The 16,873-nt window shown below is 46.8% G+C and overlaps 1 protein-coding gene across 2 annotated transcripts; it reads left to right on the top strand.

Annotated features, from left to right (window-relative positions):
- Positions 1-363: 363 nt before the first annotated feature.
- LOC125442825 (UDP-N-acetylglucosamine transferase subunit ALG13 homolog) lies at positions 364-10,275 on the top strand. 2 transcript variants are annotated; one of them, XM_048514553.1, is made up of 5 exons: positions 364-564; positions 3,611-3,773; positions 6,237-6,375; positions 9,195-9,321; positions 9,751-10,275. In XM_048514553.1, exons 1-4 carry the CDS (start codon positions 484-486, stop codon positions 9,301-9,303), a joined length of 492 nt encoding a protein of 163 aa, XP_048370510.1. In that variant the 5' UTR covers positions 364-483; the 3' UTR covers positions 9,304-9,321; positions 9,751-10,275. The 2 variants fall into 2 exon arrangements, with proteins under 2 accessions (XP_048370510.1, XP_048370509.1); XM_048514552.1 differs by lacking the exon at positions 9,751-10,275 and having other exon boundaries at positions 9,195-9,449.
- Positions 10,276-16,873: the final 6,598 nt, after the last annotated feature.

The following is a 16,873-nucleotide window of genomic DNA, read 5'->3' as shown; positions in this document are numbered from 1 at the left end:
TGCCCAGCATTTGGCCGGCCTCCCTGGAAGCCCCCTCGGTCGCTGCTAGCCCAGGAGGCTGCAATGTCCTTAATGCTGGTTTTATGGCTGTTTTAACGGATAGGTTTTCATTATGGTTTCCACTGGTTTTCAGCCCGTGGGAGCCGCCTGGAGACGAGCATGAGGCGGAGTAGCAATACTTATGAGCAGTGAGATGAGCACTGTCCGCCTTCTAGTCTTTCCAGGGCTGGCGTCAGGCCTGCTTGGGAGGTTCAGACTTGCAGGACTAGGTCCGGCTGAGCACAGCAGGGGGGGACGCCCCCTGGGCCCGAGCTCCTCCCACCCCTCCCCACCCACGCGCTCCAACCACTGGGCCGCGCAGCCTCCGCGGGGGGCGGGCGGAGAGCGAGGAGGGGGAGGAGAGGCGCCGCCGCCGGCACTTTCGCTCCTCCCTCCCGCAGGGGGCGCTCGCGGACCCCCGGCGCCCGGGCCGCTCCGTCCGCCATGCGGGCGGCCTTCGTGACGGTGGGCACCACCAGCTTCGACGACCTGGTCGCCGCCGTGACGGCCCCGGAGGCGCTGCGGGTGAGGCTGGGCGTGGGCGGGCCTCCGTCTCCGGGCAACCGGCGCCACTTCCGGCGCTGCCAGGAATCTCGGGGGGCCCCATTTCCTGCCCGCCCCCTTGCTCCGTCCGCCGCGCGCCGTGGGGGTTTCTGCGGCTGCCTCTTCCGGGCGCGGCTGCTCAGGCGGAACCCTTGTGGGCCAGGAGTCGGGGTTGCCACCTTCCAGGCGGGGGCTGGAGATCTCCTGGAAGGACGACGAGATCAGCCCCCCCGGGAGGAAAGGCGCCCCCAGACTTTATCCCCCGGGCCAGGAGAGACCGAAGCCCCCCACCCCCACCCCCACCCCCACCCCCACCCATCTCCAGGCATTCCCCAACCAGAGCTGGCAGCCTTCGCAAGAGGCCTCCTAGGTGCCTGCTTGTGCACCTGCCGCCTCAGGGCTTGATCTGCCAGGGGATGCTTAACTTTATAATAGTAACGATAAAAGCACCTGCCTGTCTACCTGCTGGCCCCTCCCCCTAGACCCAAAGGCCATGAGCTGAGTCTTCAGAGTTTTGCTTCTGATCTTCTTGCTGGTCAGCTTTACTTATGTAACCTTCTAGGGCAGTGGTGGTGAACCTTTGGCACTCCAGATGTTATGGACTACAATTCCCATCAGCCCCTGCCAACATGGCCAATTGGCCATGTTGGCAGGGGCTGATGGGAATTGTAGTCCATAACATCTGGAGTGTCAGAGGTTCACCACCACCGTTCTAGGGGTTTCCTTCCATTGTCCCATCCTGTGGCTTACTTAAGTAAATGTATAACTGAACCAGCTTAAGGATCTGAGGTGACACCCCCCCCCCCTGCCTTCTGTTATACCCCACTCATGATCACACTACAAACTTTTCAAAGTTCAACAATAAAATGTGAAAATGTTATTAAACTCCTTAGGGGAATAGGATAAGAGGGGAAATTGGTAAGACGGAAAGAAGCAGATTTACATACAAATATTTAAATGCTATCAGCTCAGTTAGCATTTGACTGATAAGATCTCAGTATGTTACAGATTCCTATGTTCTTTGAAATAAGGTAGACTTTGTATTTGTTATACAGCACTGACTCAGACTTGTACTCAGAGGTTCATATGTTGACTATCTGGTAGTTTTTGATGCTTATGTTTCGCCCGCATCTGTGGCTGGTATTTTCAGAGGCATGCCATGGTAAGAAGTGGTCACATGCCTCTGAAGATGCCAGCCGTAGATGCGGGCAAAACAATAGCCAAAACTACAAGATCAGACCACAGGGTCCAGAAAACCCACAACAGCCCGTGGATTCTTGCTTGTGAAACCCTTTGACAATACATTCATATGTTAACTCTGGTGCCCCAAATCTAGAAGGAGTGAAGTATTCACCCAACCCCCTCTTCCCTTTCAGACTTCCCATACTGTAGGATTGCTTCACAGCTTTGGAAGTAAGTTCACCTCAGAACAGGGGATGGGAATTCTTCTCCCACAGAAAGTTTTAACTCCCCTCCTGGCTAGAGCTTTTTCCCTCTCTGACACCACTCAGACAGCTCCCTCACTTCTACCCCAACAGTTCAGAAGATGAACAAGCTCTGTTTTGAGAACGTGGGACAGGAATTCCTCATTCCCCAGAAGTTTGTTCCCCTCTTTAGCTAGAGTCCTTTTCCCCAAATTCTCTTTCCCTGCCAACACCACAGGTCTGTACACATTTGACCACCACTTGGATCCAAGAGTTTCACCCTCTACATACCTGTCAGCACCTCTGACTGAGGTCTAACTTCTCCCACTTCACTCCCACACATGCTTTGTGAGGAAACAGCTCTGCCCAGTCGGTTTTTTCCGCCTCTGCATGCTCCCAGCGATGAAGCATCATTACACAAAATGGAGTCTTTATATGCTATTTTCCTTCTGCCTGTTGCTCCTGCCTTCTTCCCAAGGAGTTCAGGCTGGGATACATGGCTCTTCTGCCCTCTGCTCTCACAACAGTTTTCTAAGGTCAGCTACGGTGGTAGACAGTCACTGAGCCAACCTCCCCCAGAGAGTGCTGTGTGGTTTCCGGGCTGTATGGCCGTGTTCTAGCAGCCTGCACCTGTGGCTGGCATCTTCAGAGGATCTGTGGCTGGCATCTTCATCAGATCCTCTGAAGATGCCAGCTCACAGATGCAGGCGAAACGTCAGGAGAGAATGCTGCTACAACACGGCCATACAGCCCGGAAACCACACAGCACCCCAGTGATTCCGGCCGTGAAAACCTTCGACAATACTCCCCCAGAGAGCTTCATGGCTCGGTGGGGATTTGCTCCTGGTCCAAGACGCTAATTGCCACACTCTCCATTAGTTCATGTCACCACGCCCAGCAGCCTGTATTTTTTGGGTGGTGGTACAAAATGTCATGAAGTTGCAGCCAACTTGTGGTCCCCCTTCACATGGTTCTCAAGGCAAGAAGTGCCTTTTCCTTCTTCTGCACAGCAAACGGGACTTCCTGGTTGGTCTCCCATTCTGGTATTGCATAGGGCCAACCCTGTTCTTCTTCTGGGATCTGATGTGACCGGCTAGTCTGGGACATGCAGATCAGGGCTGTATTTTTACTTATATGGCAACTAACTTGGTATACGTAATATTCTGCTTCAGACCTAGACGCTCCTTTAGCTCAAATCCACAACATGCCCCCACTTTGACATTTTGGAAACATGTTTGCCTGCCTTTCTTTTCCTTGTCTCAGTTTTGTTTCTGGGTTTTTTTACCTCTTTTTTGGGTAATGCTCCACTTGCGGATTCCAGCCTACCAGACAAACCGCTGTGTAGTCACCGTCTTGATTGCTGCCGCTCAGCTTCACTGTTAACTCGCCCTAATGAAATTGTAGGAAGAACAAGACTTTTGCTACACTTTGGCTGCGATCCCACTTACTTTGGAGAAGACCCGCTGAACTCACTGGAACCCATTACCAAGTAAACAGTTGTCTGCATCCACTCTCTGGCTAGGCTCCCTTGGAACGGCAAATGTGTGTTCTGCATTAAACTGACGGCAGAACAAATCTGAACGTAAATTGCACTCTGTTGACAGGTTTTACAGGATCTTGGCTACAGCCGACTTGTCCTGCAGATTGGCAGGGGCACAGTAGCTCCAGAGCCAGTTCGCACGCCTGCGTTTACCCAAGAAGTATATAGGTACAAGAACTCGCTGTTGCAAGATGTGCAAGAAGCAGATCTCATCATAAGTCATGCAGGTAACAGTTCTTACATTTGAATTAGCAGATTCCTGTTTGCCCCCAAACAAGCAGGTCACCCAGTGGGCCTGTTGAACCAAACTCATGGTTTTACCTTATGGCGGTTTTTGGTTGGGTGCTGCGTGTCACAGGTGAGCTGCCAGCATCATCCATAAATACAAGGCACAATGTTTGGGCGACTTGTTTCACAAATAGAGATGAAATGGCTGCTGGGGTTAGACTGGTGTCTAAAGAATTTCATTGTGATCTTTCGGAGCTCAAGGGAGACTCTGGGCCTTTCCCCACTCTCTTCGATCCCCCCTATGCCACGCGCTGCTCTCAGCGTGCGGCATCCCAGGCGTGTGCCTGGGCGTCCCCACGACCCCGCACCCTGCGCGGGGTCATCAAAAGGCGCCGTTAAGAAGAGCGCCAGGGATGCCGTGCGGTGAGGGGGTGCGACAGCGGCAGCATCGGGGCGGCAGCACTGTCGCCGCCCCTGTCGTGGGGAGTGCTGGGGGACCCCACGCTACTCTCCTCAAGTAGTGTGGGGCTTAAGGTAAGTGGGGAAAGGCCCTCTGTTTTTTGTAGTGGTTTTTTGAGTTCTCCCTGAAGACAGGAGCAGGGACCAGGCTGGTGTTCTGTCCTGGATTTTAAAAAAATCCACCCAAAGCATGCACATGTCAGTATCTTGCACTCTGTTGTTTTGATCTTTAAGGGAAATGTCAGCATTACGATTTGCCTCTCTTATCTCTAGATTACAAATAAACCATGGGTCATCCCAGTGTTTTAAATGCAAACATAGGATGATGTGATCAATGTATGTAATAAAACAGAAGTGCAGAGCACCTTATAGACTCATGACAGCATGAATTATTCAGCGTAGTTCCATTACTGTATATTTTTCCTCTTGACTCCCCTTGAAAATGTGTGTGGAGGGTCAAGCTGGAATTCCACCTTGTAACATCTGTTTATGGTGCAAACATCTTGACTTCAGGAAGGTTGTGATCTCTCAGTAGATTTCTTGTTTGTATTCTCCTCTCATCTTTGAAAATGGATGCAGGATTTGAAACTGGGATTCAGATTTGAAACATGAGACTTTAGAATTCTACCAGATTTCATTCCAGCATTTTAGCACGCAAAGGAGATAGTGTGTTGCGCACAAAGAACGTTGAGTTGGTGAGTTAAATAGCCGCTTGGCAAATAATGTGTATTTTCAGCATGGCCACAGACATCAAGTCCTGTCTGATAACAATAAGCTGGACGCATCTTGCGCACGAGCGGCAGCCCTGTGTTTTCCCCTTCTCCCCCTCCTGCCAAATGTGTGGGGTCTTCCAGCTGCAAATGTCACTCCCTTTGCCCCACTTCATTAACCACCATGAGAAGGCAAAGTCATGCACAATGAGGGCATCGTGTCATGCATTTTTAGTGATGAAGGAACATTATGGGAGGGGGGGAGAGGAGGCGGGAATTTAGGCCTGCATGGCCACAAAGCCACGTCTCTGCCATAACACGTAGTTGTCTGGTGTTGGGTTGTTTTGACTGACACTTTCTCTTGACTCTTGTCTGTTGAACGTGAACACAGTGGCAATTGACAGTCCTTTTACGGTTGCCTTTGAGGTCAAACATCAGACATTTAGGCTGAACTCCTCAGAACTCTTTCCTGGGAGTATCCCCTATTGAATAAAAAGGGGCTTACTTTTGAGTAGGGCATAAAAGGTCTGGAACCCATGCCCTATGAGGAGAGACTTAGGGAGCTGGGTATGTTTAGTTTGGTGAAGAGAAGGTTAAGAGGTGACATGATAGCCATGTTTAGATATTTGAAGGGATGTCATGTTGGTGAGGGAGCAAGCTTGTTTTCTGCTGCTCCAGAGACCAGGACCAGGAGAGATGGGTTCAAGCTGAAGGAAAAGAGATTCCACCTAAGAACTTCCTGACGGTAAGGGCTGTTCTACAGTGGAATGCACTAACAGAAGCTCATTCGGCACATGCAGAATAATGCACTTTCAAACTGCTTTCAGTGCTCTTTAAAGCTGTGCGGAATAGCAAAATCCACTTGCAAACAGTTGTGAAAGTGGTTTGAAAACGCATTATTTTGCATGTGCGGAAGGGGCCAGAGTGTGGTGGAGTCTCCTTCTTTGGAGGTTTTTAAAGAGAGGCTGGATGGCCATCTGTCAGGAGTGCTTTGAGTGTGTGTTCCTGCATGGCAAGGGGCTGGACTTGATGGCCCTTGGGGTCTCTTCCAACTCCATGATTCTCTGAGTAGACCTGCTTAGGGTAAGAATCCTTTACAGCCAGCCATGGTTTTTTGGGTACAGGAGAATGGCTCTTTGACAACAGGTTAAAGGATGATGCCTTTGATGAAAACAAGATGTAACTGGCACTGCGTTTTTAGGATTGGTGCTCGGTGATTTGTGTGTTTATTTTTGCTGCTAAATCAAATGCAGCGATCTGGTAATCCTCTTCCATACTATTTTATTTCTGTAGGTGCAGGAAGTTGCCTGGAGGTCCTGGAAGCAGGAAAGCCGTTACTGGTAGTTGTAAATGACAAGCTGATGGACAATCATCAATTGGAGTTGGCAAGACAGCTACACCGGGATGGACATCTCTTTTACTGCACATGCAGGTACAGTTTTCCTCTGAGCACCATTGGGTGTAACCAACCTGTGTACAGACTCCTGCCGGCTTCCCCTGATACAGACTGTTCTGGATGATGCTGGTTGGGTGTGAGATTCAGGTATAGGTGTGCACTTGAGAAGTCCTGGGCATCTAGGAAGCTTTTCTATAGCTGATCATTTATCTCTTGGCAAGAGGTGCACCTCAGCAGAGGGTTTTTTTTTAGTTCGTTTGGGGTATAGTACAATACTATTTGACAACCATTGCTTTCCTTTTTATTACTTTGTAGCAGCACAACTGTTTGTGTCTTTTAACGCTGAGTGACTTTGAGATTGATTGTGCATAGATAATTAAAGGAGAGCAATTACTTGCGCCGTTATTTCTTACAAAAACTAATCAGGTTACGCACAAGGAGCATCTTCAAAGCGGACGCCCCAGATCAGTTCTGTTTCCCATATTTTTAGGTTTTCAAAACTATTTTCTAGCAATGGCCAGCTGTCCTGTTCATTAAGGTTCATGTTTGTGGCTAACAAATTATCGCTTCAAACATCACATAAATCATCTATATTCAAATAGCTTCTTCAGCTGTACATGAGCCATATGTGCTCACTGCTTTATGTCATGACAAAAAGTTAAAAACAAAGAAAAAAGTTAAAAATGAAAAAAAATTAAAAACAGGGAACATAGGTTTTTCATAGAAATCATTTCAGGTTGGACCCCAGTCAATACACTCATCATTGAATTACACCTTCACTTCTGTACCTAGTTGGACTTTCTTCCCAGTCTCAGACACTTCTCTCCCTGGACCCAGGCGCATTTGATCAACTGATGTTATTTTGTACTATTTCTAATCTACTAAAGGCCATATTATTCTGATACTCTTTTGTTCCACGCCCCTGCCTGGGGCTATTTGGTGTCTCTGGAATTGCTGTTTGGCATCTGTAGCTGAGAAACCAGACCGGCCTTCTTTGTATGCAGAAGCATTCTCCATGACTTTTTGTCAAGATGATGATGATGATGATGATGATTGTAGATTTCACAGCTGCCAGATCTTTAGCTGGTTGTTGGCCTTCATTACAATTCGAGCCTCACCCATAAGCCTAGGAAGTTGTAATATATCGGTGTGGTATTCGTGCGGATCCCAGCAGGGCTACCTTCTGATTTTGAGTGATGTTAATTTTGTCAATTCGAAGATGTTTCAAGTGCTGCCCTAGTGTTTTTGGGATGGCGCCCAGCTTGCAGATTACCACTGGGACGACCTCAGCTGGTTTGTGCCATAGACACTGAAGCTCAATTTTCAAATTGCGGTATCTAGTGACCTTCTCACGTTCTTTTTCAATGACCCTGCTCTCACCGGGAACTACTATGTCGATGATGGTCACTTTCTTGTCCTCGATCACGGTGATGTCTGGTGTATTGTGTTTCAACACTTTGTCCGTTTGGATTTGAAAGAGTCACAGGATCTTGACCTTCTCATTTTCCATTCTCACTTTCTCTGGACAATGTTCCCACCAGTTCTTAGCTGTTCTTATGTTGTAATTTTTGCATAAATTCCATTATTGTTGTTGATGTTGTTGTTGTTGTTGTTTTATTGATACAAAAACAGTTATACACAGCAAACAAGATCTATTATTATTATTATTATTATTATTATTATTATTATTATTATTATTATTATTATTATTATTATTATTATTATTATTAAATAGACCACCCTATCCCCGGAGGGCTCAGGGCAGTGTACAATAAAACCAACCACAAACAGTGATACAACATAATATAGACCATTTAAACAAAATCAAAAGAGTGCATTAAAATCCATTTAAAATCAGTAGCAGCATTATAACTCGCATTAAAATCCTTCTTGAGATGGTGTCCGAACCCCAACTCCCTGCTCTCATATCCCTGGGAAGGGATCAGCAGATCACCGCAGATGGTATACATAGATGGTCCACGGGGCATCAAGAGGGGGCAGACAATCGGTGGCTAGCCTCCCCAAAGGCCCAGTGGAACAGCTCAGTTTTATAGACCCTGTGGAACTCACCAAGGTCCTGCAGGGCACCAAACAGCTAGAGGAAGAGTGTTCCACCAGGCAGAAACACCTGGCCGAAAAATATTATGCTAATTATCCAGACTCTTTGTCAAGATGATTATTATTATTATTATTATTATTATTATTATTATTATTATTATTATTATTATTATTATTATTATTATTATTATTATTATTATTATTATTATTATTATTATTATTATTATTATTATTATTATTATTATTATTATTATTATTATTATTATTATTATTATTATTATTTATTATATTTATAAACCGCCCTCCCCCGAAGGGCTCAGGGCGGTGAACAGACAAATAGCTAGAGCACAATAAAATCAGTAATCGTTAAATAACGGCTCTATACATTTTAAAATCAACCCCGTTTAAAATGCAGCGTTCCAACATCAGGTAAGCAATGGCGTCCTACTAATAGATCCCCTAAAGAAGGGGGGAGGGGAAGAAGAGAAGAGGGACGGCAGGGTCCACAGATGTTAAAAGGGGCCTATGTTCCCCTGGATGTCCGTGACGGGTACCACTGAGAAGGATGGTACTGAATGCTGTTTGGAGATTACAGTTTGGGAATGTAGGTAGACCATCCCTGTGACCAGCTGCAATTCTTAGATGATGTCTTCGTAGCTACAAAAATATCTCATTCAAAACAAAAAGAGAGAGAGGACAAAACAACACGTGTGTGGGATCGCCAGGAAAAACGAACTTTATTCATTAACTTCTCACACCGAAATGACCAGGATATGGTTTTTGTTTTGTTTCTGCAGAACTCTCATCGAGACTCTCCAGTCAATGGACTTGTCGACACTGAAGCCCCTCCCTCCCGGACAACCAGAGAAATTTGCTGCATTCTTGGACAAAGCAGTTGGGATTTAAACAAGTGAACTGTAGAAGGAATATCACGAAAGCAAGCCTGGGAGAGCCACGCTTGTTTCAGTAAAACTTGGGTTCTTTTCTCCAATAACTCCAACCAGCTGAGGTCTCAACGATTTTTATTGAAAAACAGAAATAAAAGAAATAAAACTTAGATGCAGTTAAGTGATTGCTCGGCTAGTTACATTCCTTTTGGTTCTTTGTCCCCATTCCGGGAACCCATGGCCCAGAGATGCTTCCCTGACCACGTCTCAAGATGGAATTCAAAAACCTTTGTTCTCCCCTTCTCAGGAAAACTCTGTTCAGGCCACGAGGTAAGTTAGGCCTTTGAAGTTTCATCCTGGCACCTTTGTATGGCTTCCTGTCCTCCCGCCAGGAGATCAAAAGGCAAAGATACTTTTCACAGTCATGTGTGATTTTGCTAGTTTTACAATACTATTCCATCACAAGGAAGCTTCCGCATTTGGAACTGGCTTTACTTGTAAAGACAGTTTAAAAGAAGTATATATGTATACGCCTTTGCAGTATCGAATCATAGGTGCTTCTGGCAACATGGCAAAAGATAGCATCATTCATTGACCCCCCGGTCTTTTGAAACAGAGAGCAAATGGGAGAACTGTGCGGGCAGTGGCAGGCAAGCCGATAGCCATTTTCAGATAGCCAAACCCTACCATGTTCAGATCTACCTGCCCTTCTGCTTCTCTACAGACATGCTGCAGATTCTGGTGCTGTGTATGCTAGCAGTGGGATGTAGTGGGTAGAGGCTGGAGTAGGACTGGAAGACCGGGGTTGAAATCCCCACTCACCGTGGAACCTTAACCGGGGTCCAGTCATTCCCACTCGGCCTCATCTACCTCGCAGGGTTGTGGTAATGTTACCATGGAGTAACGGTTTAAATAATAAAAGCTTAAAGAAGCTCAAGTCGAAATGAAATAAAGATCTTAAAGACTTTATTTAGCCAACTATGGGCAGAGACAGGATCAGGGGAGCCACACAAAATGGCAGTTCGTTCTTACTTTTATAGTATTAATGACCGATTACATCAAAATGGCAGCAAAGAATACACCCCAAAGTACTTACATCATCAATCAATCATACAAAATCATACAAAATTTTCCCTGTTCCCACAGTATTTTGGGGTTGTCTAAAGTTCCCATTGGAAGATGTCAGTAATTCACCCTTTGACGTAAAGTGAACCAAAAACCTTTGTTTCCTCTTATCATTAATGTTTCTTGTTGCCCTGTTCCTCAAACAAGGAGTTTGAACATTCCCACAGGCCTTTCTATTGTTTTAGGAAAAGGGCAACTTTTAAAGTATCTTCTGGGTACCACAGGATCTCAAAAACCGTATAGTTTACACTTTTTGTATAACTGTGAACAAAGGGGCATCTTTGGAGCTATTTGGCTGAGTTAGCATTATTAGTGAAAGAATAGGTTTGAGGCCTGCATGATTTCTTTGGTCAGCAGCTTCTATGGTTGCCATCTCTCCATTATAAGGAAAAATAATGGAGGGAAAGAAGATTTTATCTTTTCTTTATGAGTCCTAAATCCTTTTCCTTTTTTCTTTCTTATATTTTCTTTATTGCTCTTACTTTCTATCACTTGCTGCTTCTTTCTTTCTTTCTTTCTTTCTTTCTTTCTTTCTTTCTTTCTTTCTTTCTTTCTTTCTTTCTTTCTTTCTTTTCCTTCTGTGCTTACAAAACAGAGGTGGGGAGAACCATAACTACCACCCAGAGATCTTGAGGAGGGAAGGGTGGGTAAAATCAGGCAGTAAACATAATAGTCGGGATCCTGTGAACAGCCGCCAGAAGCCACCGAGAGTCTGAGATCTTCCCCTCCTGGCTGCAGCCTTTCCAACCCTGGGAGAATTTGTTGCCCCGGGCAAACGGACTAGCATGGGCTACTAGTGTGTGGGTTGGGCCGCTGCATGAGGAAGGTGTGGAGAAAGGCCTAATTTAGCCTAGCAGCAGACATGTTAGAAAAGTTTGGTTCTTATGTGAAAATGTTGTTTTGGGTTCTCTGTAGCCTTCCCAGGCAGTGGCCGAATAAGTTCATTAGCTGGAGGCCAGAGCAACTCAGCGGTGGCCGTTGATCAGAACGTTACATTCCGACAGTCCGTTGGAGCCGGTGGCACCTGAGCAGTGCATGCTGGGAGGAATTTTCAAAAGAGCGAACATTCTGTGGGCGGCAGTTAGGGCAGTTGAGCGAAGCCCTCCCACTGAGGGGGCTGGAAAAAGCTCTCCCCACATACCTGCGTGTGGTTAGGTCAGGAGAGATTGTGAATGAACTGCAACTACACACAAAAAGTCACTTAAGTTCAGTGTGTGCAGTAACAAACTCAAGCTTCAGATCCATTAGTTTGCTTTTGTTTGTTTCTACAGGTATACCTGAAGCCAACGCTACCACAGCTAACCATTTTTGGGCCATTTATAGTCAGCTGTGACCTGAGATAGTATTGATTTTATATCAGCTGGCTGTATGTTCGATTTACAAATGCTGTTTTAATCGTTGAGGAATGTTTACCTCTCAATAAATTCAAGATTTTTTTTCTCAATATATTGGCTCTGGATGCTTTGTGTCAACCAAGACAGAATCCACGCAGTGGCAGAGAGTTCCTTTAGCTCTACTTGGTGGCAGCGGTGGGATTTGGTTTACACTCAGTAGCTGTTTGGCAAGCAAAGGATTGATTTAGTGTTAAGCTAGCATGGAAGGTCAGGGTTCTGATTCATGCAAGCAGGAGGATGTCCCAGTGGTTAGACCACGCCAGCCAGCCTCACCGAATAGGCAGATGGCAGAGCTGCAGGTCACCCTAGAGGATTTCAGAAGGGCCTTCTATGTATCAAGATTTGGTGTTGATTCATATTGTTACAGCATGGTAACGGGTTCAAAATATTTAAGCCAAAAAGCTTAAGCCGACAAAGGAATAAAATCAGATAAATATTTTATTCACACCAACAGACAGGCAAGACAGCATCAGGGGAGCCACGTTAAAATGGCTGCTGTCTCTTACTTTTATAGGTTACATCAGAATAGCAGTAAAAAGAATACACCCCAAAGTTCATCATCATCAATCAATCATTTGAAAGGGTGGAGATCATCCCCTTACTCGAAACATTTGGGGCAAACTAGTGCCCTTATTGGAAGATGTCAGTACTCTGCTTTTGACGTCTTACGAACTTAGACCCGACCTCCCCTTATCAGTTATTGTTTTCTACTGTCCTACTTTTCTAGACAAAGAGCCTAAACATTTAGCCATGTTCTTGCTTTGTATCAGAAAAGAGCAGACTCAAGGTGCTGGGCCGGGGCAAGAAGACCTCGAAAACAACTTAGTTCATAATCTCATACATTCCCATGTAGAATTGAGAACAAAGGGTATCTCATCCAGGCTTTTTGCTGATCTGGCTAGTAACAAAAGCCAGAAAGCAAAAGGCCTACTTTGGTTCATCTTTAATTGATCATAATTAAAGCATAAAATCATAAAGGCAATGCAATTAGAGAAAATATCAGTATGGAAACTTAAAAGATTTTTCAATACTTGTTCTGCGCCTACAATATTGAGACACCTAGAGTTAAACAAAACAGACATGTACATGATAATTCTGAAACACAATTTATTATTGGGGCTGATATAATGTATTTGTCAAGTGGAATGAAATCGATTGTTACTGGGTCCCAAATGAAGAAAGGAAAAGATACTCAAGAGGGGATGAAGGGCTCCAAAGAGATGAAGTTTGCCAAAGTCAACCTGGAAAATTAAGGAGGGGAACTCTCAGTTAAGAAATTGCCAAACACCTAGCAAGCAAGAAAGCGGGAAGAGAGAGGGGCAGTTTGAAACTTTTCCCTCCAGCCCTGTCCTGTCAGAGGGAGCTCAGGAGGGTACAGAGGAAGATGGGCAACTTGATACGTCTCCATCTAACCCTGAAGGAGTTCTAGTACACCCAGTATCCGAACGGTTTGAGAAAGAGCAGAGTCTGTGTCCCACACTGGAAGAGGCCAGAAAGAAAGCAAAGTTGCCCTTTATTGCCGTTTCAAGGGACTATCCAGAAAGGTTCATTTGGCAAAATGGGTGATTGTATCGGGAACACTGGCAACTAGGGTGTTCTGAGGCCGGGGAGGTGTTTTTTTACAACTTGTAGTTCCAAACGCTCCCAGAGTAGAAGTTTTAGAGTTGGCTCATAATGTTCCTCTTTCTGGCCCTTTAGGTATACAAAGAACTGTGACCAAGGTACAGAGATAAATTTTTGGCCAGGTTTGTCAAAAGCTGTGAAGGATTTTTGTAAGTCATGTGATATTTGCCAATGGGTCGGACATGCTACTGATAAGACCCGATGTGAGCTAGGACCCTACCCAGTAATAACTGAACCTTTCCAACGTGTTAGTTTAGACATTTTGGGTCCTCTACCAAAAGCAGTACTGGGAAGCAATATGTGTTGATAATAGTTGATCACGCCACTAGATTTCCTTGTGCTTACAGTTTAAGAAATGGAGCAAAAGGAGCCTATTGTATGTTAGCTCTAACTCAGGGGTGTCAAACTCAATTTCACAGGGGGCCAAAACTCAAAGCACATTTTCGGTCACTGGCCGAACAGGATAACCATTTATTGAACAGACTAAAACTATTTTTTTAACATTAATATACATCGAAACACAGGAAACAAGGGGTTGGGAGGAGGGGGAGGCCTTGAGTGGGCTGGGGGAAGGGTGAGGGGGGCTTACTGTGGGGAAGGGGAAAAGAAAGAAAGAGGAAGGAAGGAAGGAAGGAAGGAAGGAAGGAAGGAAGGAAGGAAGGGAGGGAGGGAGGGAGGGAGGGAGGGAGGGAGGAATGGATGCATTTTGCAAAGGTGCGCGCTTTCTGCTTTTGCATTAATAAGGCTGCAGACCTCCTTTTTTCGAGGGGGTGGGTTGGTGGAGGAATCCTGAACGACAGATCTTGTCCCGAGGGGGTGTGTGTGGCATGGAGAGGGTCACCCGATGGAGGCAGCATTGAAAGCCTGCAGCTGCAAAAAGGCAGCCTTGCAACAACAAAACAACCCAGACAAGCTATATTTTTCCACCCCTCTGGTGAATTTGCTCACTCCTGAAGCTTCTCCACATCCCAATTCTCAACATGCAAAATCCTGTCCCATCCCCCCACTTTCCACGTACATGTATTAAGGCATGGCTCTCCCCACTTTTCTCTCCCCCGCCCCCAGGTTTCTCCTCCTCTCCCTTCTGAAGGTGTTTCCTGGGTTTCTCCCCTCCTCCCCCTCCACCCCCGGCAGGAGATGAAGCACAATAGTCACAGAAGACGGATTCAGGGATAAAGAAGGGCTCAAGGGCTCCCGGGAAGGAGCTGTGGAAAAGAGAGCAGATATTCCCTCACGAACTTCAGTCTGCCTACATTTCTTGGCACAGAAATTCTGCAAAGTTCCCTACCTCACTCCCACTGAGGGACGTGGCAGCTCTGAGCTCACCTCCCTGTTGTCCAACCTGCAGGAAGGAGACTGTGACTCCATGTCCCAACAGAGGCAGTTTAGGCTGTCGGTGACTCAGCATGTTCCATGGCTGCCCCCCTCCCAGCTCGCTTGCGGGCTGGATATAATTGTATGCTGGGCTGGATGTGGCTGCAGGCCTTGAGTTTAACACATGTGCTCTAACTCATAAATTATATCTAATTTTTATATATAAACTAGCGGGCCCGGCCACGCGTTGCTGTGGCTGAGTCTGGTGAAGTGGAAAAGAAAGAAAAGGGGAAGCGAACGGTTCGAACATGTGTCATTGCACAATGATTGCAAGGGAGGGGAGGGGCAAGGGGTCCCTCTCTCCCCTCCCTCTCTCCTGTTCTCTTGCATGGCAACCTGGCCGGTCCCTCCCTAATGTTCCCCTTCCTCTGCTAGGGTGGGTGGGCCATGTGCAGGTGGCTGGTCCTGTCCCTTTCACTCCCTTCTCTTGCAGGCAAATTATCTAGCGTACAACACGCTGGGAGGCATGAGCTACGTTGTGTTCAAATTTCAGAGCGTTTGGTCCGGCAAACCCCTGGACCCTCCCTCACCTTCCCCTTCCTCCGCTAGGGTGGGTGGGCCATGTGCAGATGGCCCGCCGCATCCCTTTCACTCCAGATGGCAGTGGTTTTCAAGAAAGGCATCGTTGTTTCCCTTGTATCAGAAGGTGTTGCTTTGACGGCCAGCAGATGGCGCCGTTGTGGAACAGAACTGTGGTTCCAACTGTCACAGGTGTGGCAAATACAACATAACTGGCACAGTTGTGACATGTACACAAGAGGTGTGGAAACAGTATGGAAACCTGGCCGCACACGAATGCGACATTGTGTTTAAATTTCAAAGCAATCGGTCCAGTAGTTTGGGAGATTACCTGTCAGCAGAAAAAAGCACTGATAGATTTTTATATATACTAGCGGGCCTGACCACGCGTTGCTGTGGCTGAGTCTGGTGAAGTGGAAAAGAAAGAAAAGGGGAAGCAAACGGTTTGAACGTGTGTCATTGCACAATGCTTGCAAGGGAGGGGAGGGGCAAGGGGCCCCTCGCTCCCCTCCCTCTCTCCCGTTCCCTTGCATGGCAACCCGGCCGGTCCCTCCCTAACGTTCCCCTTCCTCTGCCCAGGTGGGGGTGGAGCCATGTGCAGAGTGGCTAGGGTCTCCCTGTCCCTTTCACTCCCTTCCCCTTGCAGGTGTGAATTATCTACCTGCATACAACACGCTTGGGAGGCATGAGCTCACGTTGTGTGTTCAAATTCTCAGAGTGTTCTGGTCCGGCAAACCCCTGGACCCTCCCTCACCTTCCCCTTCCTCCGCTAGAGTGGGTGGGCCATGTGCAGATGGCCCACCCCATCCCTTTCACTCCAGATGGCAGTGGTTTTCAAGAAAGGCATCGTTGTTTCCCTTGTATCAGAGGGTGTTGCTTTGTGACCAGCAGATGCATGCTCAAGTTGTGGAACAAAACTGTGGTTCCAACTGTCACAGGTGTGGCATGTACACAATAACTGGCACAGTTGTGACATGCACACAACAGGAGGTGTGGAAACAGTATGGAAACCTGGCCACACGCGAATGCAACATTGTGTGAAAATTTCAAAGCAGTAGTTTGGGAGATTACCTGTCAGCAGAAAAACGCACTGATAGATTTATATATATATAGATTCCATTTTCCCCATTTTACTTCTTGTAACTTGGATGTAACATTCAGGAGCAGCAGTGGCGTAGGAGGCTAAGAGCTCATGTATCTAATCTGGAGGAACCGGGTTTGATTCCCAGCTCTGCCGCCTGAGCTGTGGAGGCTTATCTGGGGAATTCAGATTAGCCTGTGCACTCCCACACACGCCAGCTGGGTGACCTTGGGCTAGTCACAGCTTCTCGGAGCTCTCTCAGCCCCACCCACCTCACAGGGTGTTTGTTGTGAGGGGGGGAGGGCAAGGAGATTGTAAGCCCCTTGGAGTCTCCTGCAGGAGAGAAAGGGGGGGTATAAATAAAAAAAAAGATTTGCAGCCAAGGAAAGCCAGAAAGAAAGCAAGGTTCAGAGATCAGGCAGACCACAGGCCAGGTCCTCCAAAGGGAATAGACAGGCGAGGCTCATGGGTGA

This window comes from Sphaerodactylus townsendi, linkage group LG13, assembly GCF_021028975.2.
Source record: "Sphaerodactylus townsendi isolate TG3544 linkage group LG13, MPM_Stown_v2.3, whole genome shotgun sequence".
NCBI lineage: Eukaryota > Metazoa > Chordata > Lepidosauria > Squamata > Sphaerodactylidae > Sphaerodactylus > Sphaerodactylus townsendi.
Note: the sequence above shows the minus strand (reverse complement) of the source record. Positions and strands in the feature narration are given on the sequence as shown.